At 57.6% G+C, this 23,015-nt stretch overlaps 1 protein-coding gene across 26 annotated transcripts in view; it reads right to left on the bottom strand.

Annotated features, from left to right (window-relative positions):
• The window catches only part of Ncor2 (nuclear receptor corepressor 2), a 159,804-nt gene that overhangs the window by 6,401 nt on the left and 130,388 nt on the right, over positions 1 to 23,015 (bottom strand). For 9 of the 26 annotated variants that reach the window (XM_060382326.1, XM_060382329.1, XM_060382309.1 and 6 more), the window contains 22 exons: positions 20,852 to 20,972; positions 19,896 to 20,067; positions 17,152 to 17,316; positions 15,719 to 15,855; positions 15,123 to 15,228; positions 14,897 to 15,001; positions 14,663 to 14,760; positions 12,610 to 12,760; positions 10,834 to 10,974; positions 10,511 to 10,591; positions 9,819 to 10,114; positions 8,476 to 8,830; positions 7,115 to 7,336; positions 6,403 to 6,657; positions 5,413 to 5,562; positions 5,172 to 5,303; positions 4,902 to 5,088; positions 2,955 to 3,484; positions 1,940 to 2,092; positions 1,706 to 1,851; positions 1,287 to 1,480; positions 436 to 585 (listed from right to left, as the gene is read on the bottom strand). In XM_060382326.1, coding sequence (XP_060238309.1) covers positions 436 to 585; positions 1,287 to 1,480; positions 1,706 to 1,851; positions 1,940 to 2,092; positions 2,955 to 3,484; positions 4,902 to 5,088; positions 5,172 to 5,303; positions 5,413 to 5,562; positions 6,403 to 6,657; positions 7,115 to 7,336; positions 8,476 to 8,830; positions 9,819 to 10,114; positions 10,511 to 10,591; positions 10,834 to 10,974; positions 12,610 to 12,760; positions 14,663 to 14,760; positions 14,897 to 15,001; positions 15,123 to 15,228; positions 15,719 to 15,855; positions 17,152 to 17,316; positions 19,896 to 20,067; positions 20,852 to 20,972 — 4,047 coding nt within the window. Of the gene's footprint in view, positions 1 to 435; positions 586 to 1,286; positions 1,481 to 1,705; positions 1,852 to 1,939; positions 2,093 to 2,954; positions 3,485 to 4,901; positions 5,304 to 5,412; positions 5,563 to 6,402; positions 6,658 to 7,114; positions 7,337 to 8,475; positions 8,831 to 9,818; positions 10,115 to 10,510; positions 10,592 to 10,833; positions 10,975 to 12,609; positions 12,761 to 14,662; positions 14,761 to 14,896; positions 15,002 to 15,122; positions 15,229 to 15,718; positions 15,856 to 17,151; positions 17,317 to 19,895; positions 20,068 to 20,851; positions 20,973 to 23,015 lie in introns of all 26 variants that reach the window. The other 17 variants (XM_060382325.1, XM_060382331.1, XM_060382332.1 and 14 more) reach the window with 13 other exon arrangements.

Below are 23,015 nucleotides of genomic sequence, written 5' to 3'. Positions count from 1 at the left end.
CCAGTGAGCTGCTAAGGACCATCGCAGACCTGCTGGGGTCTCTAATTAGCTGTGGCTTGCCTGGGGCAGCTCGAGAGCCTCCCAGGTGCACTATGAGTGGCGCCCAGGGACCTCTTATAGCTAGATTTGACACAAGAAGACCCAGGAACTGAGCAGGCGCACGTCACCTCCTCTGAGGCTGGAGGCCTGTCCCACCATGTCCACACCCACCCCTACCCTGTCTGGTCCAGCTTTGTTCACTTTCAGATCCTCAGCAGGAGAACGGGGAACAGCTCAGGCTGAGGTCCCAGATGGACGGCACAGGGTGCTGCCACCGAAGGTGTATGAACCCACTGGGCTGTGAAGCGGTTAGCAGCCTCCTCAGAGAGGGCTGAGAGCACGGGTGGACTTGGAACCGACACAGCCACTTCGGAGCAGGGTTTGTGCCATGGGTACCTGGGCTCCCCCTGTTCCCCGTCCCGATACAGCAGGGGGTATGCGGTGCTCCGAGAGTGTCCTGGCTCGGTCATGCCCTCTGGTGGGGACACAGGCTCAATGCCGTCCTCGTTGCTGCCTAGGACTGATGATTTGCTGGGTTCTGGGGACCTAATGGAGATAGCACCCCAGATGATGGTGAAATTCTTCCCCACAGAGGGGACAGCCTCCTGCCCACAGTGGGGATTTGCGTGTTTCTCGGTGAATGGCCAGGTGGTGACACCTGAGGTATGGAGACCCCAGTGGGTTGTTGCAATTGGGCCACGGGTAGGTTAGGTGCCTTTCAACTAATCTATTGATAACCCACAGCCTTCTGAATCGGTTCTTGCTGTGCAGTCCAGGCTGACCTGAAGTTCACAACCTCTTGCCTCAGCCTCCCAACAGCCCCCTCGCCTGACCTCAGGGCTGTGTACCACCATGTTTGAACCCTGATGAGATGCCCATTCCAGGACCTCACTGTTCCCCCCGAGATCCGACTATCTACATCTGTGTTCTTCAAACTGGACTCCTCCCAGGCACCTTGCTCTGCCCCTGAGCCTAGGCCAGGCCCAGCCAGGGAAGGAGTGTGTGCACTGGATGGGATGCTAACTCACTTTTCTATGCTTCAGTTTCCCCAGCTGCTAAATGGGAGTGAAACCTCTGAGCCCTGGCTGGGACCTCTGGGTGTGCCATGTTCCAAGATCACATAATTTGTGCTGCTTCTGGGACCTGAGTGGGCTGTCAGTTTCCCATCAGCCCGACACTCCGTTGGGCTCACCCCCACCCTACTGTTCCCCAGCCAGCATCTGATGTAGATGAGGTTTCCTCCTCACCTTTTGCCCCCTTCACTGTGGGGGGATCCTCGGGCTGGGGTGCCATGGTCAGGGGGTGGGAGGTAGAGATCACTGGGGGGGCGGCGGAGATCCAGGACAGGGCAGCTGGCTCCAGGAAAGGAGTAGAGAGGGGCAGGAAGGGGGCCGCTGAGCTGCTGCGGGTGGTGGCGTGTGTAGTCCTGTGTGATGACCTCCTGCGGGGAGAGGGCAGTTCAGCCACCACCCTGCCAGAACCTTCCAACTACGGCAGGGCAGAACCATGACCTGGCTCTTGGTCTCCTGGGGGAGTGTCCCCAGGTGGGCCATACAGAGATGGCTCCCAAAGAACCGGGTGGCCAGTGCACGTCAGCATCTGCCTGACTCTGGGATAGGGCCCTCACATCCGCCTGCTCTCCCAGTAGCAGGGGCCAGGCACTTACACTGATGTGCTGAGCCAAGGTGACCACCCGCTGGTGACCTTTGATGCCTGGGGCAGTCTGGAGGAGTGGGCTGGAGGAGGGTTGGCTCTCGGGCAGTGGCCGCAGATGTGGAAGGTGGGCAGCCTCCCCACTGAGCTTCATGGGGCCTGAGGACACAGCAGAGCTCGTCAGGGGCTGGGGACAGATTGGAGCTGTGCCTCAGTTTCCCCATCTGCTACACTCCCCGGTTGTCACCTGGCTGCTTGTGCCGCAGCTCACCCTCCAAGTGACTCTTCTCTAGCTCTTCCAGAGGTTTGGACAGACCCTTGTCGTGGGTCAGGCTGGGTGAACCCACGGGGCTGATGGGCTCCACCCCATCAGGGCTGTAGCCAGCTCCACTGTGGTAACCTGTAACAGGCAGGCTGGAGTCACAATGTGGCGTGGGCTTGGGTTTGAGCTGGGCTTGGGAAAAGCCATTCCTCTGCACTGGCTGGGCCTCAAGATGGAAGGAAATGATACTGGCCTAGGGGTGGCCAGAGAGGAGGAATGGTGAGTGATGGGAGGTTCCATAGGACACACAGATGGACACGCTCAAAGGACTGTGGAAGTCTGGCTTGGGCAGTAGCGGCTAGGGTGTGGGAGAATGGACTGGCAGGTGGTGGCGGAGAAAGGGGAGGGAAGGCGTGAGTACGCAGGGTTGGAGTGTGGGGTCTGGGGGTGTGGGTCCCGAGACCCTGCCTTGGCACAGCCCCACTGTACCTGACCCAACACAGAGAAGCTTCATTCTCTTTGGGCTGTACGCTGGTGTGGGAGGGGGAGGTGGGTACCCAGCGCCCTGGACTGACCCCCTGCCCCTTCTCTCCCCACTCACTCCCTGCCTTAACTTCTTCCTTGAACAGTGGCGATAGTCAGCTGGTAGACCCCTGAGTCCCCACTACCCCAAACGAAGGTGCAGGTGGTAGTGGGGGATGGGGGGACGTGGTCGGAGTCCAGACCACAGATCCATTCATTAAAGGAGAAAAGGCGAAAAATCCAAAAAGAAAAAAGGAGGAAAAAAAAAAAAAAGGAAAAAAGAAAAAACTCATGATGAAAGGATGCATACGATGAGGCACCCTGTGGGCTGGGGTCACCACAGCGTGCGAACTGATGAGGACGAGCTCAAAATAAAACACCAAACCAACCAAAAAAGGGGGGAAAAATTAAAAGCAAAGATCTGAAAATATCTTTAGGCCACAGATGGGGTGGGCAGGCGGCGGGCCGGATGTCTTACCGTCGCCAGGGGAGTCGTTGGCCAGCGAACCTCCTTCTCGCGGCCCCCTTTCGTGAGCAATTTGACGCGTGATTATTGCGTCTATGAACGTGGCCGCTGTCAGGGTGGTCTTACCCAGAGAACGGAGTTCCAATTCCTGGATGGAAAAGGGTTTACTTTGAGTCTTTTCTCGGTGCAGATCTGAGGCTGAGGCGGGCGCCGGCGGGTCCGGACTGGCATGGTGGGGTGCAAGGCTCTTTGCTGGGGTGCGGGCGATGGCTGTGTGGCTGGAGCTGGGGGGTGCTAGGGATCGGGGCTCGGAGCTCTTGCTGGGTGAGGAGGCAGGCTCCCGGGCTGGGGGCTTGGCGAGGAAGGCATGGCCAGTGTCCACACGGGGCCGCTCAGGCCGGGTAACCCGAGAGGTCTCCTTGGGCAACAGGACGGGCTCCATGAGCGTAGGGTAGACCCCTTCAAGGGTGCCACCGAGTGGGCAGTGGGTAGCAGGTGGGAATGTGGCAGCTGGGCGGACAGGCGAAGAGGTGGAGGTGGACCTGGAAGGGAAGAGGAAGGTTCAGGCAGCGCCGGCCAAGGAATCACTACCTCACATCCCCGGAGTCCCTGACTACGCCTCTCGCTCCCTGAGGCTCCCAGAGTAAGGCTGCTGGCCTGACTGACCTAGGCTGTGCTTGGCCCCACTCAGTCCCTCTCTCCCAGAGCTTTTCACCCAACCCCTACCAGGTGCCGAGAACCGTCACAGACCCTCAGAATGCAGCGGTAATCAAGGCAAGGGTGCTGGAGCTTTTGAGAAAACAGCAACCCAGACGGGAAGACAGACTATTCCCTCCTGAAGGCAGCCACTACCACATGGCCAGATGCCACCGCGGTGCGTGGAGGGTAGGAAGCCCGAGTAGGGGCAGTAGGCCGCACTCCTTGAAGCTGGCACACATCCCGGCCTCTCAGAGTGAGGAGCATGTGTGCCAGCAGGCACGGACTAAGTTCAGGAGAAGCAGGCACCAGCTGTCGGCAACTGTGGGCAGCACTAGCCCTGTAGCCATGAATTAAGCTCCCTGTCCCAGTTTTCAACTGATACTCCTGGGCCTCATGCACTAGCTACCAACTGACTTATGCACCCAGCACCTGTCAGTCCATCTGTCCATCCTCCCACCCACCTACTCTCCCCTCCATTCTTCTGCCCATGTTGACCTACCCATTCACCCTTCCAACCACCTGGCCATCTTGCTACCCTTCCCCAGCACCCATGTATCCATCTGCTCATCTATCCATCCATCCACCCACCACCCACCCACCATCCATCCATCCATCCATCCATCCATCCATCCATCCATCCATCCATCCCCACACTCATCCACCTTTCTCCATGTCTCAATTTATCCACTGACACATAAACCATCCAACTGACCATCATCCACCCGTCCACTCATTCATCTATGCGTCTGCCTACCCATCCGTTCGTCCAGCCACTCATCCACCTAGTCTGATTACCCATTCGTCCATCCATGCATTTGTCCATCCATCTACCCACCCATCCATCTGCTCCAACCCATTCAGCCATCTACCTGCTGCTCTCCCGCACATCCATCCTCCAATCCATCCGTCCAGCCATCAATTTGCCATCCATCTATGCATATATGCATTCCGCAGTCCATCCACCCGGCCCCACCCCCATCCAGCCAGTTAGCCATCCCTCTTGCTCTTCGTTCACGCAAAGCATCCTCTATCCGCCTGGCTCCCTGTGGACTGCTCTCATCACCTACTCCCTACACACCCTCTCCTCTGGGCCAGCCTACACGCCATCTATCTCCCCACTCTCTCATAACCTTCTCATTCATCCACGCCCCTTCCAATCCTGCCATCTGCTCAACCCATCTGCCCATCCACACAATCCCCTCCCACTTAGCAAATCCATCTGTGCGCCCTCCCCCCAGGCTTGTTCCCCCCGGTGCCAACCTGGCCCACCTCAGGACCGTGGGCGTGCCGGGTTCCACGGAGGTGACCACGCCCTTCATGCTCGTGTTGTGCAGCACACTGGGCCTCTGCTGCAAGGCGTCCTGGGTCCGGGGGGAGATGGGCGAGTGCTGGTGGGTGTGGGAGGCGGGGCGGCTGCTGCCCCCAGCCCCGCTGCTCTGCTCCGTACCTGGTGACAGGCCGCCGAGTCAGGGGGCAGGCCCAGGTGGCCCATGAGGACCTGGGGGTGGGGCGGGGTCTGGGGTGCCCTACCAGGTCTCCAGATGGGTGCATGCTCCACTGTGGTGGTGGACGTGAGGATGGACTTGTCCCGCTCCCGCTCTCGCTCCCGCTCCCGCTCCGATGAAGATGCGGCAGTTGGCTTAGCCAGGTGAGTGGGGCCTCCTGGAAACAGCAAGGCGGAGTCTGAGGCAGAGCCCGGTGGGCCAGAACTTACCTACAGGGCACAGGGAGTGAGGTAGGTGGCCCCCACCCACCCATTAGGAAGGCGCACCTGGGGACAGTGGTGAGCTGCTGTGGCGGCTGCTGAAGGGCGGGGGCGCCGTGGGGAGGTAGGCAAGGCGGTCGATGGCGGTGGCGGGGGTGCCTGGCGTTGGTGGCACGAGCACGGGCAGGTGTGGCACTTGGGACAGGTCGATAATGCCTGCAGGGGTGGGGTGGGGGTGTCAGCTGTAGGTGCCTGTCCGCCTGTCCCCAAGGGTGTAGGCCTGAGACCTTGCAGCTGGCAGTGCCTCTCCTCCGTGCCTGGCTTGGCCCCAGGCCCCTTTTCCAGGGCTCTAGTGTATAGTGTTTCTCAACCAACGTCTCGAGCTAAAACATGGCCTCTCCTTGTAGACAACCCTGAGCCGCAGCTCCACTCCCTGCACTCAGCCCTCACCCTCTGAAATCCCCGGAATGGCTTTAGCGTCTCTAACTGGAGCCAACAAGGTTGTCCCTGAACAGTCACTGCAAAGTGAGCGGGCTGCTCACAGGCTCTGGAGGTCAGTGCTCCAAACAGCCTCGAGCTCTCTCTTCCTTGTTTTTATCATTTGTACTGACAGTTATGTAGCCCAGGCTGGCCTCAAACTTTATGTAGCCGGGGCTGGCCTCGCCCGCCTGATCCTCCTGCTTCTGCCTCCTGAGTTCTTAGAGTACAGGTGTGCAACCACACAGGTCCAGCCTGTGTTCTGATCTCTTGGATGCCTTCAGATCCCTCATACCAAGGACTCAGAACAACATGCAGGCCCACTGTACATGGTAGCAAGAGGTGCCTGCTGCGCACACAGCTGCCGGACGTGGCTGGAGACAAGCAGCACTTCCCCACTTTCCCTAAGGGGCCGGCATGTGCCAACTATCCACCCAGCCAAACGGGTGCCCTCAGTGGCATCCACACGGCCCATTCTGTCCACTTTGCAGACTGCAGGGTATAGACGGGCGCGCCTGTCTCTTGTACACTATGGCACAGGACCAAGCTCTGCGGATGGGCCCGGTCTGGGCGACTCACCTCGGGGGCCAGCGGCATAATTGAGGGCCAGTGAGGACTCCCGGGGCGACAGGCCCCTCAGCATATCAGCGCGCTGGGCCATGGCAGACGCAGCGTTGTGGTGCATCTGCTGTGAGGTGATGTAGTCGTTGATGATGGTCTGGCGGTTCTCCAGGGCCGCGGTGTCGGGGTAGCCGCGGATGAGGTAAGGCGGGTACAGGTGTGGGTAGGTGGGGCTGGGGGCCAGGTGCCGGGGCAGGTAGTAGGCTGCGGCTGCTGGGGGGGGGGAGGGAGGGTCAGGTGGCCCATGCCTTGTCTTCATGCTCCCCGCTTCCGCACAGACACCTTCCTCTCCTTGTGCACCCTCATGCCTCCCCAGTGCGCACACAGAGCTTAAGGCCTGCTCCCTCATCACGTGGCCTGTCTGCTGCCAACGTTTGGGAAGTGCTCCCCGATATACTGCATCAAAATACAGGTCCTGACACCCTAACAAAGGTGCCTTTAAAAAGGCTCCACACCATGGCACACATTGGAGCCCTCATTTAATGCACTTGCAAGGCGCAGATGAGTCCTGCAGGAAAGGAAGGCCGCTGAGAAACCCGAGTCTGAGCCCACCCCTAGAACCTGCCCTGGGTTAAGCAGCTGGTGATCTCAGCACTGAGCCTGTCCCCAACTGTCCAGACCCTGAGGGTCCCACCCAAGGAATCCCCAGATCTGTGGCCCAGGAACCCACCTGCGTCCAGAGGGATCCCTCGGGGTATGGAGGTGGGGTCAAAGGCCAGTGGGATGTGGCCACGGTACAGGTCCACACCACTTACGCCCCGGAGCAAGTGCTCGTAGGGGGAGATGGGGTGGGGGTGGTGCTCCGGCACAGTGCTATGTGGAGACTTGGCGATCTCCCGGGGTGTTGACGTCAGCTTCCGGTCCTGGGACGCCTTGCTGGATAGGAGGCTGCCTGTGGGGACAGGTCGCAGTGGTCTCAGCCTCAGTGTTGGGCCACCGGGCTGATCTGTCACAAGCCCCAGCGTCTCCTGCTTCTGTGCTCTTGGTTGCTTGTAAAAACATTCATTTATTCACTGGTCCCTGTTCATTCATTCACTTCATCAGGCTGAATTAACTGTGGCCTGGCAGTCCCCATGATGAGAAGAGGAATCACCCCAAGAACAAAGCAGATAAGAATGCTGAGCCCCAAGGAGCCACTGTTCCAGGCAGGAGATGAGTGACAAGGTAGGAAGCATATGGGTAAGAGAGAGAGATTTGAATATAATTTCTCAATGCTTTGGGAAATGCTCCCCAATATAACACATCAAGATACACCCCAGCCAGAATGTGGCTGCAACTGGCTGAGGTGGCCATGGCCTCCCCAGGCCCTGACATCTGAATATGGTGGTATGGGGTATCCAGGGATTGGCTGGGAACAGAACTAAAGGTGGAGCCCTCTGAACAGAGGGCCCGCACAGGAAAGGCTTCGTACGTGGAAGGAGCTGAGAATGGGGAGGAAGCCAGGGAGGGGCCTGGGCAGAGAGAGTCAGAGAAGGAAGTGGCATGGCGAAGGGGATCCCACATGCAGGTGCTCCGGGGCAGCAACATTCCTGGAGAGATGTACGCCAGCGAGGGAGAACGTTTCACTTCAACGATTACTATCCTCATCTGTGTGTGTGTGTACACATGAATGGAGGGGAACACGTGGCATGATAGATGTATGTATGTGCGAAAAAGAGAGGGGTCAGTTTTCAGCTTCCACCAAACTCGAGAAAGACAGTTGTTTGTGGTCTGTGACCTTCAGGAGACTCTCCTGTCTCACTGTGAAGCATGAGAATTACAGGCGTGAATGAGTGTGTCTGGTTTATGTGGGCATTGGGGATTTGAACTCTGATCCTCATGCTTGTGCGGCAAGTACTTCAGCTGCTGAGCCTTCTCCTCAGCCTTGATTTGAATTACTAAAAATGTTCCTGGTAAGAAGGAATACAAGGAGCTCTGTACGGATGTGGAGGCAGGGCAGATGGACAGCTGTGGCAGCAGGCAGTGGCCAGGGTACCCTGTGAGCTGTCCCCTTCCCATGGCTGGCAACCTGAGGGAGCCCGGCCAGCTCACCTTCCTGAAGGCGTGGCGTGGGTTCCCTAGTAGTCACAGGCGAGCCACGTGGTAGGTGGCTGGTGAAGGGTGCGCCGTGGTCTTCGTAGGTCAGTGGGCTCTGCCGTGGCTTGCCCAGCTCAGGCACAACGACTGGGGCTCCACGTGTGATGGAGCCCCCTGCTCCACTCGTGGTCCCCGACCGGCTCTTCAGACTCTCTTCATAGCAGGCACGCTCCAGCGCCCGGGCATCAGCCATCATGTCCAGCGGGTGCAGGGCAGGGAAAGGCCGGCCAGGGCTGCCGATGATGGAGCGCACATCGTGTTTCTTGGTGCCAGTGGAGGGCGCCCCGGAGTCATACTTGAGTGGTGTGCCCTGGAGAGAGGGTGAGGTCTATGTCTTTGGCTGTCCAGATGCAGACCTTCCTGTATTTCTGCACAGGGCAAGGCATCTCAAAACCCTTGGCGCAGAGGGACAGAAACCTCTACCAGGAAATGATGCCCAGGAGGCTAGGCTGGGTGGCCTGCCCACTTTGGCCTGGCGCAGCCCCAAAGCCACCCGCTGATCTAGAGGCAGACGGAAGAGGTCAACACAACCTCCCTCGCCCAGTGGGACGCCCCCACCAGCTTGCAATGCTAGTCCAAGGATATGAAGTCTTATGACGGAATCCCACAGCCAGAGGCACCTGCGATGCCCAGCCTGTGGCTCTGGGTCCAGGGCTGCCAACACATTTACTATCAGGGCACCATGCAGAAAGGAATTATTGGATATTACGGAGAGGATCCCATGGGGATCCATGCTGGGGACACTGGGCACAGCGAGGTCCCAGAGCTCAATTTCTTCTCAGTGTTTTTGTTGCTATTAAACTTTAAAATTTTGGTGAACGGCATTAGGCCAGAGTATTGCTTTGTAGTCGAGGCTACCCTCCAATTCACAATCTTCCTGATTTGGCTTCCCAACTGCTGGGATTCAGGAGGGTCCAGTATTTTGCTTACTGCCCTTTGTTTTTCAGAATTCTCTAGCCTCATTCTGGCCCATTGCTGACAGCGCCTCCCTAGGTGCCTTTGTCCAGTTACTTTGTCTTTCTCTTTCCTATAAAGCCATGGCATGGGAGGGGACAGTGGCCCTAGAGGTGGGACCAGGTCCTCCAGGGCTTCTTGATGCACACATTAAGGTAAAGATGTGGTGAGCAGTGGAGTGGTAAGAGTTTAGGACATAAGACTTGGGTTCACAAATGCCATTAGTGACCCAGAGCAAGTTCTAACCACCCTGGGCCTCGATTTATAGACCAATGCAATGGGGCCAGTGTGAGAACCTCCATAGCCATGGCCACGCCCTGGGCCCTCCTATGTGGTACTCGTACCTGGGTGATGGAACCCTCCTTGAGAGGCCGTGGGGCCAGGGGTAGCTCAGGTGTGCGGCGCAGCTCCTCTCGGGGGATCTCATGAATAGAGCGGCCTGCCTCCTTCACAGTTGCTACCACACCCTCATGAGTGGGCTTCAGCTTCAGGGGACCTAGAGGGTCCAGCGGCCGGGTCTTGTAGGTCTCGGTCAGGTCCCGTGGCGGTGGTGGGGGCGGTGGTGTGCCCTCTCGCTTCAAGAGCTTGGCCTCCCGACGTAAGTAGTCCTCCTGGGCCTCCACGTAGGACCTTGGGATGCCTGCCAGACACACAGCGCCCACTCTCCACTTCCTTGCCTGGGGGTTCCCCGAAGTGGTGCCTAGAACTAGACTGCCTGAGTTCAAATCCTCCCTTCCTGTGTGACCTTGAATATGCCAACTGATTTTTCTGAGCCTATTTCTTCACATGAAGTGAGGACACTAACTGAAACCACACTGTACAGCTTATCCCAAGACATTAACTAAGGATCTATTCAGTCTGGGCCTCCTCCCAATTATGAGCAAGGCATGCATTAAGCTGTGAAGTCAGTGCCAGGCGCAGCGCAGTCCTTCTACCTATTAAAGCACACGGTTGGGGGATGGGGATCACGCTCTGTTCGCAAACCCCTAGCCTGTGTTTGGCCTGAGGGTAGAACTGCACCATGGGAGGGGTGTACCTTGTGTGATGGAGCCTCTGATGTGATGCTGCTCCTTGAGGTGGGGGCTGTGCTGCTCAGGGATGGCACGACCCATGAGTCCTGGGGAGAGCAGGGTTATCATACGGTGTGCGGGAGGGCTGGGGCCCGCCAGCAACAGTCTCCATCATGACATAAGGCCCAGCAAGCAAGCATGCCCTTCCCTGGCTCTGGTTATCTATCTGTTAACCTCGAGCTATCCCATGTCCAGACACTGCCACCTCCCTTTCCCTTGCAGCCTGGCTGTCTGGGAGTCACCCAGAACAGCACTTCACCCAGGTGAGACGCTATGGCAGGACACTTACCCTCAATGCTGGCTGAGGTGATGGTCCTGCCCACTCGGCCCTCCATCATGTCGTAGGTGCGCTTAGGGGCGGCAGTCTCGTGGGGTGGGCCTGAGCTGCTCCTGCCGTCCTCCTTGGAACACTGTGACACGGACATACCACCTGGGGGACAGAAAGAGCATAGGGTATGGGGTTGGAAGGAGGGCCTGCCATTCCACAGCTGGAAGGCAGGCTGGCTAACTAAGCCTGTGGGACCCTCACACCAGCACAGCTGGGAATTGCTCTGGGCAGGAAGAACAAGGCATGCTCCCCACTGCTGTGTAGGTGGGTAAATGTGCTTCTGTGTCCGTGGGTATTATGTGCACATTAACAAAGCCATGTCAACATAGTTTGAGTGTGTCGGGAAGCCCCCACAAGCTTCTGGAGAGCTCCAGGTGCACAAGGGCGTGTGGTGAGCACTCGGTCCAAGGATCATGTGAAGCCCTTTTCTATGTGTGCCTCAGCATGCTGGGGAGTGAGTGGCTTTGCTTTTCCTGGTAACTTGGATGTTCTGACCATGGGAGATGGAAAAGCAAGGGCTGGCAGCTGAGGGTGGGACGGGCAGTGGCTGACACTCGGAACTGCCTCAGACCCACTGGCCCAAAAGACTAACATGAGTACCCAAGTCTCCACAAAGACCGGCTGGAAGGTTAGAGCCTGAGGCTGTGGAGGCTCCCACTGTGGGTGGGGGCCCTGGCCAGGACCTCTGACCACCAGCTCCACTAGTTCTTGGGGCTGTCACTGGGAGGTGCAGCTGGCCCCTGAGGCAGCTGCAGCCCTTGTTCCCGAGACTGTGCTATCAGCAGGTGACAAAGCCACATAGGGCCACTTCCGACTTCCAGGACCGACTTCCAGGCTGTGGTGCTCAAGAAATAGAGAAGCTAGCTGGGTGTGGTGACCCACGCCTGCAGTCCCAGTACTCAAGGAGGCAGAGGCAGGCAGATCTCTGTGAATTCAAGGCCTTCCTGGTCTACAAAGTGAGTCCAGGACAGCCAAGGCTACATGGAGAAACCCTGTCTCAAAAAACCAAAAGAAACGAGAAGCTGGCAGACCCCAGGCCTGGAGCAGCCAGTGTTGGGAACGCCTGGCCACTGGTACATGTGCCCCAGGCATGACTTCCTCAGGGCTTAGGTGGCACCGACTGCCAGAGAGAGACTGTGGTATAGCCAGAGAGACGGCATCTTGGATATACCACAGACCTTTCCTGTCATGGCACTCAAAGCTTCCCCGAACTTTCCCAAGGGGGAAGCCACGAAGGCCAGCCCTGTCCTCTGCTGGGTTGCACGCCTGCAGGAAAATAAGTCGTTCCCAGGCTGCTTCCTGGTATCACTTTAGCTCTGCCTGTCTCTAGAGAGGAGTATCTCTACCTCCCCATCTGTAAAGTGGGCGGAACCCTGGCCCAGGCCTCAACCTGCTGAGGCCACCACAGCACCAACTCCAAAGGCCCCTGGCCAGAGGAGCCCCCTCCCCCCCATCCTCAGCCAAGTGTACGACTGTCTGGGGACACGTGTTGCAGTCCAGTCTTCATGACTCCTAATCAACAAGGGGTTCCCAACACACCCCACGTTGGCCTCCTGAGCTGGCAGGGAGGCCCTGTGTGGTGTGTCTTTGCTGTGCCTCAGCCTAGGAATGAGGTTGCTACCAGCATTCTTGCTAAGTCTGTCTGGACAACAGAGAACATGGGAATGGCAAAAGGGGGGGCCGGCGCAGCCAGCTCCTACTGCTGGTGCTTCTTGGTTGTCTGTGATCTGTACTCACCCTCATATGACAGGACGTGGCCCTTCTTGCCCTCGTAGATGACATGGCCCTTGGGCAGGGTGTCCTCCCGTGCCCGGTCAAGGCGACTTGGGCTGTCCTCACCGACAATCCTGCTGATGGTACCCTTGTAGAGGACGTCCGCTGGCGTGCCCTGCAGGGGTGGAGGGGTTAGCATCCAGATCTGTGGTGACTCTCATCACACATCACCTGGTCCTCTGCCACCCAGACTTAACCTCACTCAGCACTGTGGCCACTGTCACTCAGCTTGGCTTCCCAGTGCCAGCGCTGCTGCGAACACACAGCAAGAATAGTATTATACTGCTTCACAGAGACAGGGTCTCTCACTCTATAGTTCAGGTTAGCCTGCAACTCACCATCCTCCTGCCTCAGCCTTCCAAGTGCTGGGACTACAGGCCTGAGCCACCACATCAGGCTGGATGTTATTACTCTATCTACTTCAGATAGGGAAACTGAGGTACAGAGCAGTCATGATCACCCAGGGTCCTCTCCTGGTCTGGAATTGCCATCTGCTATGGACTCATGCCCCTCCATCTCTGTCCACTGTAATTACCAAACCTATCCCTACATGCCACCCCATGTCCCTGGGGACAAGTTTGACCAACTAAATAACACTGATTTGGAGAGGGTAAGCTCTCCACCAGGTACGGTGTCAAACTGACAACTTAGGTGACTTCTGTGAGTGTGAGTGGGGCCACACCACGGGGGATAAAAGGCAGGGTCACCCCAAGTTGCCTCGCTTTTCTGAGAGTTACTTTACACACATCTATGTAGGGAGGACTCTGACTCGACGGAGGCCCCCAACAAGGCGGCCCCAAATCCTGAGCTCTCTCTTCTCAGGAGCAGATTCAGTGTTGTGCACCAGGCTTTGTCTGAGTGGTCTGCTCTGCTGAACGGTCCCCATGGGACAGACTCTGGGTGTGTCAGGAAAAGCCTTCTGAAGTAGCTGATGGTTGCTTGCCAGGCCAGATATATGGTAAGAAGAAAGTTCAGACAGGATCTGGGTGAAGGGAGGCACTGCTGTGTGGGGGCTCCAAGCTTGGAGGGACCGGCCTCTGAGGACAGAAATGTAGCCAGGCCACGGCTCTGCTCTGCCTAGCCTGCTGGACAAAATCCAAAGATCATAGGAAGCCACCGTGGCCCACTCACAGCCTGCTCCAAGTGCTGACTGTAATCCTGGGAGCTGAGCAAGAGCTGCATGGCCTTGGGCTCCAGGGCAGCTAGACAACACTGGGGTGTGTGGCCTCCACCTGCCACCCACATGGGTCTCATCAACGCCTGTGTCACTATCCCAGAGAGAGGCCCCAGACCTCACTCTTCACAAGTCCCATCATTGAAAAGGGACACCCAGCCTTTGAGAGCAGGCGTCCCTCAGCACCTGGCCCCCACAGCTCTACAGGCTGATCTCACACCCTATGAACTCCTTGGAATAACTCTCCTGGCAGGAATCTTTCTGTTTGAGAGGAAACTGAGTCAGGGAGGGCTGCGCCGCCAGAAGATACCTGAATTTTCACTCTCTGTTTTTTTTGCTCTTTGCCTTCAAAAGCCCAGGGTTTCCAAACAGACTTCAGGGGAAGCCTGGGGCATGAAAGTTTGTCCCCCACAGAGTCAAGAGGACACTGTGGTGGTCGGCCCTATGGCTGGAAGTCCTCTGAGGTGTGTATTTGGCCACACGGTGGTATCAAGCCTGGCACCTAGCACTGGCTCACGCTTACCTGGCTGGGGATATGCCAGGAGCCACCCCCTGCTAACACATCACACTTCCGTCTTCCTGGCCTTGGTGACTTTCCCAGCCCAGGCACTTTATTCACCTGTGGCTTCTCACAGTCTGGTTACTCGGCCTGGCTATCCCTCTGTGTGGTTGGTCTCTGCCACACCTAACTGTCTGACACATGACACTTGTTCTCTTTATCACCCAGGCCTGCCTCCACATGGCAGTGACCGTTCAGCTCATCATACCTGGTCTCCTTGTAAGTCATCTCATCCCATCCCAAACATCCCCGTTTGCCTGTTCTACCCCAGCCCCGGCACCTACGTGGGTAATAGAGCCGCGGTAGCTGGGGCCGTCTGCAGCCCGGGTGCTAGGGAGGCCCTTGGTGATGCTTCCGCTGGCGGTGGAACCCAGTGCTGTCCCTGAAAGGCATAAGATACAGCTCTTAGGGCCCCAAGTCTGAAAGCCACCGAACTGCCCCTCTTGGTGTCAGAACAGGAGGAGACAGCCGTGAAGTGGGCTTTCAGACTCTCTGGCAGGTGAGGGCGGCCCACTTACCTCTCAACACAGAGGTCTCCTGAGCAGGGGGCACTCCCAGACTCTCGGGTGGCCCAGCCTGGCCCCTCGGGGACAACTGCTCCTGCTTCACTCCACTGAAGGGGGCTAGGGTGGGAGAGAGGACGCACAGAGGTCTCAGGCTGAGCCTCATACTGGGTTCCCAGGGCCAAGGCCACCCGCCACCCCTCAGCATAGGTCACAGGAAGCAAAGGTCACGAGCACTCACCCAATTTCTTAGGGTCCACAGCAAGAGGCAGCCCCATGGTGAGAGGGCCCATGGGGGCCTTGGCATGCTCTGAGTGGGGCACTCGAAGCTGCACTGACATTCCCTGCTAAGGCAAGTGAACAGATCAGAGCCAGACTCGGCACAGGGACCTTAGGATATGCAGGTCAAAGGGGGCTGCTGGCCCTCTCACCCGCAGGACTGTGAACAGGCTGATACCTGCTCAAGGCTGGTGCCCGTGGAAAGAACACAGTGTGTGAATGCTTTGCATACACAAAGTGGCAGGGCAGGTAGGCTGTGGAGGTGACCAACGGCTCACCACATGACACTCGACAGCCTGCCTCGTCGACAGCTCCCCACCCTCCCACCTAACCGAGGGTGAACTGAGACCTAGAGATGCTGTTGAGTCACTCGCCTGAGGCCACACAGTAGAATGCACAGCCTGTGATCCAGACAGCCCGTGATCCACACAGGCCCATGGGCTGATCCCAGGTAGCAGGGGTGAGTCCAGCCAGCTCTCACCCAGCACCACCGCCGGAAACATCCCATGGCTCAAAAGGTTTCCCGTCAGGGGGAGACCCAGCCTAAGAGGCACTCACCTGGGAGATGGCACCCAGCTGCCTCTCCAGTACGCCGGGATGCTTGGCGGAGGAGATGAGGGGTGGGGGGTTAGAGATGGGGGGGCGTGGCAGGACGGGACGGGCACTATCGTGGAGGCCCAGAGGCAGTGGGTGGCCTGCAAGGAAACAGTAAGTGTGTATTTGGGGTTCCTTTGCACATCCCTGCGTCAGTGACCTGAGCCCTACAGGAACCCCACAGTCCTGGACCCTTCTTCCACCCCTGCACCATCGTTCCCCAATCCACATCCACGCCTCTAAGCCAGTGCCCCCATTTTCACTTCCTCCTAGGATTCTACTCTCCTTACAGGGGCCAAAAGGGTCTTTCCCACAGTCAGCAGATATGAGGGTGATCTGGCTGTGACATCTGTCACCCCATTGATTGCCAGGGTTGATTCAGCTGGCTAGCGGGTATCCCTCTCCTCCCTCACCGCTCCACGTGTGTCCCTCCTGAAGCTGCACGCTCAAAGAGGGCAACCAGTCTTCAGTCCCTGCTAGAACCTCCAAACAAGTCCGCTCCAAAGACAGCGGGCCATTCCCGTCTGCTCTGAGTCTGCGATGGCGCCCTACTGCTTCAGGAGAGTCACCTCTGGGCCTGGATTTCAGTGGCATGTGACCGGGGATCCCTGGACTAGCTGGGTAGTAATCTTCTGTTGTGACAGTTTGACCTGGTGCCTCAACCGTCCCTACTCTTTCTTGCTTCTGGACCTTTGCACGAACTGTTCCTTCTGCCTGGCACGCCCTTCCCAGCTCTCCAAACTCCCTCAGTACATGTAACCTTCAGGGTCAGCTCTGCCTGGGCCAGCCCCTGCTGACGTTGATCTTGGTTGGCCCCTGGCTCAGATACTTTTAATGGTGGTGAAGGACCATCAGGAACAGAAAAACAGCTGGGTGTGGTGGCACACACCTGTAATCCCAGCACTTAGGGAGGCAGAGGCAGGCGGATCTCTGTGAGTTCGAGGCCAGCCTGGTCTACAATGTGAGTCTAGGACAGCCAAGGCTACACAAGAGAAACCCTGTCTTGAAAAACCAAAAACAAAAGAAAACAAAAAAAAGAAAGAAAAAGAAAAGAAAACCTAGGGGACTACCAAAAAACAGTGTCACAGCATCTGTCCACCAAGGCTGCCCACCCCTTCCTCTAATGCCCATCTTCTTAGTCACTGGTGGAAACTATCTCCCATGCTAGGCCTCCCCCTTGCCAGCTCAAGTACCTCCCATGGCTCCCTATGGCCACTGCAGGTGGTGTGGTAGCTTCCCCAAGTCTCAGGAGGTCCCCAGCTTCCCAGTGCTGAGCAGGCCAAACCTCCAGCCAAGGTCTCATCCGGCCAGGACTCTTCACCCTGCAGTCCTGCGCCAGCACAAAGAGCTGGTTGCCCACTGACTGCATAGACCTCATCAGTGTGGAGTCCACTCACCAGGAGGTGTGTAGGAGAAGGCAGAGGGGTCTGGGGCGTGTGGGGAAGTCTTGATCACCTCCCGTGGAGGGATGGGGAAGGGTAGGCCTGATGTCCAGCGTGGGGGCTCAGTAGGTAGCTTCGGGCCCTCCGGTGGGAAGGCTGGAAAGAATGAGGGTTTCTCTGCTGAAAGAGGGATAAGGAGTACAGTCACAGAGTGCTCTACCATTCCGGTACCCTGCAGCCCCACTGGCCAGCTATGGCAGGACCCTGACAGGAGGGGCACTGGGATATGGCAGTGAAGGCGTGCTGCGATGTCCCCATCATGCTTGCTTAGAACAGGATTAGCTCATGGCAGAACCCACAGGGACAGGCACAACAGAGGCTATGTGTCAGAGGGCTAATCTTTGGCTCATAGTTCCTCACAGAATGCTGCCAGCTGGGTGTCCAGGACCAAGAATGGCGGGTCAGGCTTGTTGGTCACTGTGACTGCATGCTGTGGCAACGGGTGTGGCTAGAGCAGCCGCTCCAGGCGACTGGGACAGAGGCAGTCGGTGTTCCAGCCATCTACTACATGCCAGTCACCGGGCTGAGCTCCAGCCAGGCCTTGATGGGCCTGTATGGGTACATACGGAGGACGGTAACCAGACCCATTAGATGAGGGCTCCTCCGTCACCTGCCATGTCTGGACTGGAGCCCACGTGGCCATAAACAACAGCAAAAGGTAGCACTCTCCTGGATGTCACGGACAGTTTATTCCTTCGCCCTCCTGATGTGAACACCGAGGCCCCAGCTGCTGAGTGTGGGGCAGATCTGAGAACTCGGGCAGCTGGCTGCAGCCCATGGGCCGTGCTTGTGGCCACACAGCCTAAATACACTGTGACTCTCAGGCCCTGGCTGCCCAGGGGCAGGGCGCCACTCATCCAGGCTTCGTGAGCTCTCACCTTAGCTGCAAACTTTGGCTGGATACGTTCTGGGGTCACAACCCACCCAGAAATTACGAAGGATAGCGGCCTGGCCTTGGAACAGGAAGTGACTGGTAGCTGTCTCCTGGGCTATGTCCACATAGCCCTGGGTTGTCCTGAAGGCCAGTTGTGGTAGGAGCAAAGGCCTGACTGTTACAGTCCACACCTCTCCCTCAGGAAAGACCAAACTCCCTTTGAACTAATCCCTGGAGAGGCGGTGGCCCACAGAAGTAACCAGCATGGCATTCACATTCTCAACCTACAGGGCTTGCTTTGAACCAGGAAGTCCAAACACCTGGTGCCCTGGCCCTGTGTGCACCTTGGCTGCCCCATCAAGCTTGGCTCTGTGGAGAGCGGGGCGGGGGGACAGAGAGGAAGTCTCAGGCTGAAAGGAAATGGGGTCAGACTCAGCCAATACAGGCAGGTGGCTAGGAGCCAGGATGGACAACCTGTTCCTCCAGCCGGGCCTGGGGATCCCAGGGGACCTGCTTGGCCTGGAGGCTCCCTGTTGGAGCCAGGACAGAGAAGACTGGCTTCCTGCATGCTGGGTTCATGTGTCCCCTGGGGAACAGAGCTGTGGCCAGACCACGTGAGAGACAGAGCCTGCCGCCAGGTGCAAGGTTCCCCAGGGAGGAGTCTAGGAAACAAGGCAGCACTGGCCACATGGATGGGCCCCGAACCAGCCTCAGGGACCATGGACTGCTGGCTCTTTTCCCAGGGACCAGGGCCTAGGGCCCAACTCAGCAGGACCTGGCTAGCCCTGGGTGGCTCCAGGCCTGCTGTGCCACAGCTGCCTGGCCTGGGCCAGACTAGCGCCTCTGCCCCACCCCTTACTTCCACCCCAGGCTGTCATCTTGACTGGTGCTGGCTCCTCACAGCACACTGTGTTCTAGACCACACCTGGCCTCTTACAGCCCACCCCTCACTGTAGTGCGGCCCAGCCCCAGCTCCAACAGGACACCCCTGTCCTTGTCCCCCAGGGGCCATTACTATGTCCTGCTGGCTGAGCCTCCTCCTTCCTCCCCATTCCAAGGCCACCTGTTAAGTCCAGGCTACCCTAGGGCTGCTGGGAGGAGCGCCTCAGCCCGCCTCCCACCCCTGCCCTACTCCCTTCTGTTCTTTCTCAACAAGAGTCAGACACTGATTTTTCCCAAGACCCTAATCAGATGACATGCCCCTCCCCCAGCACTGTCACTCAAAGCTACACAACATAGTCCCCATTTCCCTCTTTGACCTCCTCTCCCACTCTAGAGCCCTGAGGGGTCTTTTTCTGTCATCCCCCACCCCCGCCTCGCCAGATCTTTGCTGGACACACAGCCACAGACCGCCTTGCACCCGTCCTGACCCGTCTGTTTCTCATGCCTGCCACCGCTAGCTTAGCCAGGGCCCTTACCTCCCTCTGACAAAGCTAGTGCACATACCACAGGGACCTGGCAGATGCTGCCTGATGCCTGCATGTGCTGACAATGAAGGGGTGTGGACAGAGGGCAGGCATATGTTAGCCAGGGAGTGCCTAGCCAGTCCAGCTCAGGTCAGCCCTGCTCTTGTTCCAGGACAGAGATCTGCACTGTCCCCCCAGGGAGTCCCAAGGTCACATATGACCTGATTCACACCAAAGAAGCGGGGTACACATATGTTTACATGAACACATGTGTGTGTACACGTGCACACACCAGGAGTCACCAGCACTAGACTGCTCCCAGCCCAAGCTACTTCCAGAGCTTTGTGGCCGCGCCCCGTCACAGGCGCTCAGCAGAGAGTGTCCTTCACTTTCGCCGCTGCACTGTGCCCAACACTCACCGTCTTTCTCAGCGGGAGGCACTGGGCTCCGGCTCTTGCCACGTGGACTTCCTCCCGACTGCTGAGACACGTCACTCTCTGGCTGTAGGTGCTGCGTGGGTGGAGGCACAGGGGGAGCTGGCTTTGGGGGCACTGTGTCCTCCCGGGGGGGTTCATGGACCTTGGTGACCTGCTGAGGGCATAGGGCGGGTATAAGCATCCTGGCCCCATGTCAGAAGTTGGCAGGTTGGGGAGTGGCCATGTGTGGCCTGCATGAAACCCAGGTATAGAAAGACAGCCACATCTCCCCTAAACACCCTATGTGGAGGCACAAAGGGTCAAACAAAACACATCGGGGTCACCACCACCAAAGATGGACCTGTCTCAGCCACCCAGAGCCAGGTGGGGCTGGGACCTGCAGTTGCTCACTCCACCCAGCATAGCTCACATCACTGGTATCAGGGTAAGAAGTGGCCATGTGGACTTTGGGGCTAGCACTGAGGCCAGACACACATGTCCAACACTTAAGCCTGACAGACAGGTCAGTTCGGACCTCCGTGAACTGCCTTCAACGGGAAGGCCAAGCCTAAATCTCAAACGGGAAATGGCCGAAGAAATTATAACCAGCCAAGTGTCCTTGGAAAATGGGGAGCTCCCAAAGGCTCCAAAGACAGACCTCACAGGGCCCAGACATTAGTTGGCTGAGGTGTTGGTGGGTCTGGAGGCTTGCCGGCCACGGCTGCCTGGTCTGGGGTATGGGGGGTAACCTCTGGAGAGCAACTTCTCAGAGCAGCCTTCCCGATCTCCCAACCCCTCCCAGCCTTCCGACCCTATCACCAGTCCTGTATACACATCTCCATCTCTGGGAACCACTGGCCTGGAGAAGAGCCTCCCTCCGCAGGTGAAGCTCCTGCCCCAAATACTGAGCACACAGGAAGTCAAGGTCAAAGTAGGCTGCCGGAGCAGGGTTCACTCACGATGGGGGGGATGGCGGCCGCTCGTTGCTTCAGCTGCTTCAGGTCCAGTGGCTTCTGGGGCGAGGTACTAGCCCGGGGATCGCCGGCTGGGGTAAGGAGGCTGGGCCTTGGTGACAGCAGCCTGGGGAGGGACAAGCGTTAGGTCAGGCTGCAGCATCAGCCACAGGCACTTGGAGGGCCTTCCTGGGAAAGGGGGCTGGGGCTGTCCTGCCTCCATGGCTTCTCCTTCAAGCCCTGGATGGTGGAGCCCACCAGGAAGGCCCTTAGCAAAGTCCAAATGCCCCAGCCAACAAACTCTGCTGGGTAGCAGCACTCCACTGGCCCACACAAGCCACGGCTCCAAGATGGCCCCAGGGCAGAGAAGACAGCTGAAAAGCACGAACTGGGCGTCTAGGCCGTGTGGGCCCTCAGGGAGTGGCCGGAAGGCCACAAACTCAACCGGATCAGGGCGGAGGGATGAGAGATTCTCCTTGGAGATTATTCTCATCCTAAACCCAGAACAGGCTGGGCCCTGGAACCGGGCCTATGACTCTACCAACTCAAGCCTGTGTGCGCTGGGCCCAAGTATGATAGTGGGCTCAGTTCCATCCTGGGGGGGTAGGCAAGTCTTATGACCTCAGTGATGGGGTCTGAGCTATGGGCTACAGCCCTAGAATTTGAACAGGACAAGTCTAGAGTGACTCCCTGAAACCATCAGGGGCTATGTGCCCCTGCATACTGAGATCATCCTGGCTCAACCACACAACGACATGTAAGCCAGAACTTCAGCCTTCGGGGTGAGAACTGCTGACAGCTAGGATGCGGTTAGAGCCACAGGGGACAGAGAAGAGCGCATGCCTCCTTCAGCAGACGGAAGGGCACGGACTCTGCTGTGACAGGAGCACGCATGCGACAGGCCCTGAGGGTTGCAGCCTGCTGCCCGCATCTGCCACACGCTCAGCCAAGCGGGGAGAGCAGACAGACAGGATGACGCCTGCTGAAGTTGCCTGAGGCAATCCGGGGGGACAGGAAGAACAGGTCACCCTGACTCCTACATCCCTCCTGTCCCACCTGTCCACACCCATGGCAGGGATGCCTTTGTTGCTGTTCTCAACAGATTTCACTTGATCCCTGTTCCGTCTGGCCACCCCCTCTACCCTGGGCTTTAGCAGAATGCCCAGATAGCCCTCATTTACCTGCTCCCGGTCATTTCTTTCCTTTCCTTTCTTTTCTCTTTTTAGTTTTCTGACACAGGGTTTCTCTGTGGAGCCTTGGCTGTCCAGGAATTCCCTTTGTAGACCGGGCTGGCCTTAAATTCAAGAGATCTGCTGGCCTCAGCCTCCTGAGTGCTGGGACTAAAGGCGTGTGCCACCTCACCTGGCTGCTCCTAGCCATTTTAGTGGCCGGCGTTGGTAAACTTATATTGAAATAAAATACGACACAGAAAACTCTTCAAAAGGTCATACCCAGGCTGGATGTGGCAGCATGACACCTATCATCAACCCAGTGCTGGTGAGTCTGGGCAGAAAGAGTCTACAAGTTCAAGGTAGCCTGGGCATCACAGAGAGGCCCACTTACGCAGGTTACATGTTACTCACTATGTATGTTACGAAACATCAAGAACAAAACAAGGCGTCCCCCGCTAAATGCAAGTTCAGCCGAACCATACTCCAAAGAAATGAAGATGCACACCACAGAGAAACCACTCCCAAGTGTCCCCACAGACCGCTCAAGGCACGCAGATACCCACAGACTGATGCTCAAAGAACACACAGGGCAAGGGGGCTGCCATCCAAGTCACCGGGCCCTGACTCTCATCCCACAACACACTGCTAATCAAGAGAGGCCACATGCCCCACTCCCTTCACAGGACACTGGACTGGATCACTGGACACCCCAGATGGTCTCCTGGGGACGACGGCATGGTCTGTAGTGATGCCGTGAGACGCACATCCAATGTCACAAGACTGTGCTCCACGTGGCACACTCACTACTGTAAGTCGCAGCTCTCTAGAGCCACCAAGAGGAAGGGGGCCCCTGCTGCGACAGTATAATCCTGGGAGCACCCTGGCCCCATCCGTAAAGAAGCAGAAAACAGCAGCAAGCTTTGGTGCTAAAACCTAGACTTCTGCATCTGTGCAAATGTATTTTTGCAGAGATTCAAATTTCATTTCTAGTACATGGG

This window comes from Meriones unguiculatus, chromosome 4 (genome assembly GCF_030254825.1).
Source record: "Meriones unguiculatus strain TT.TT164.6M chromosome 4, Bangor_MerUng_6.1, whole genome shotgun sequence".
Taxonomy (NCBI): domain Eukaryota; kingdom Metazoa; phylum Chordata; class Mammalia; order Rodentia; family Muridae; genus Meriones; species Meriones unguiculatus.
This window is presented reverse-complemented; position numbering and strand designations above follow the sequence as displayed.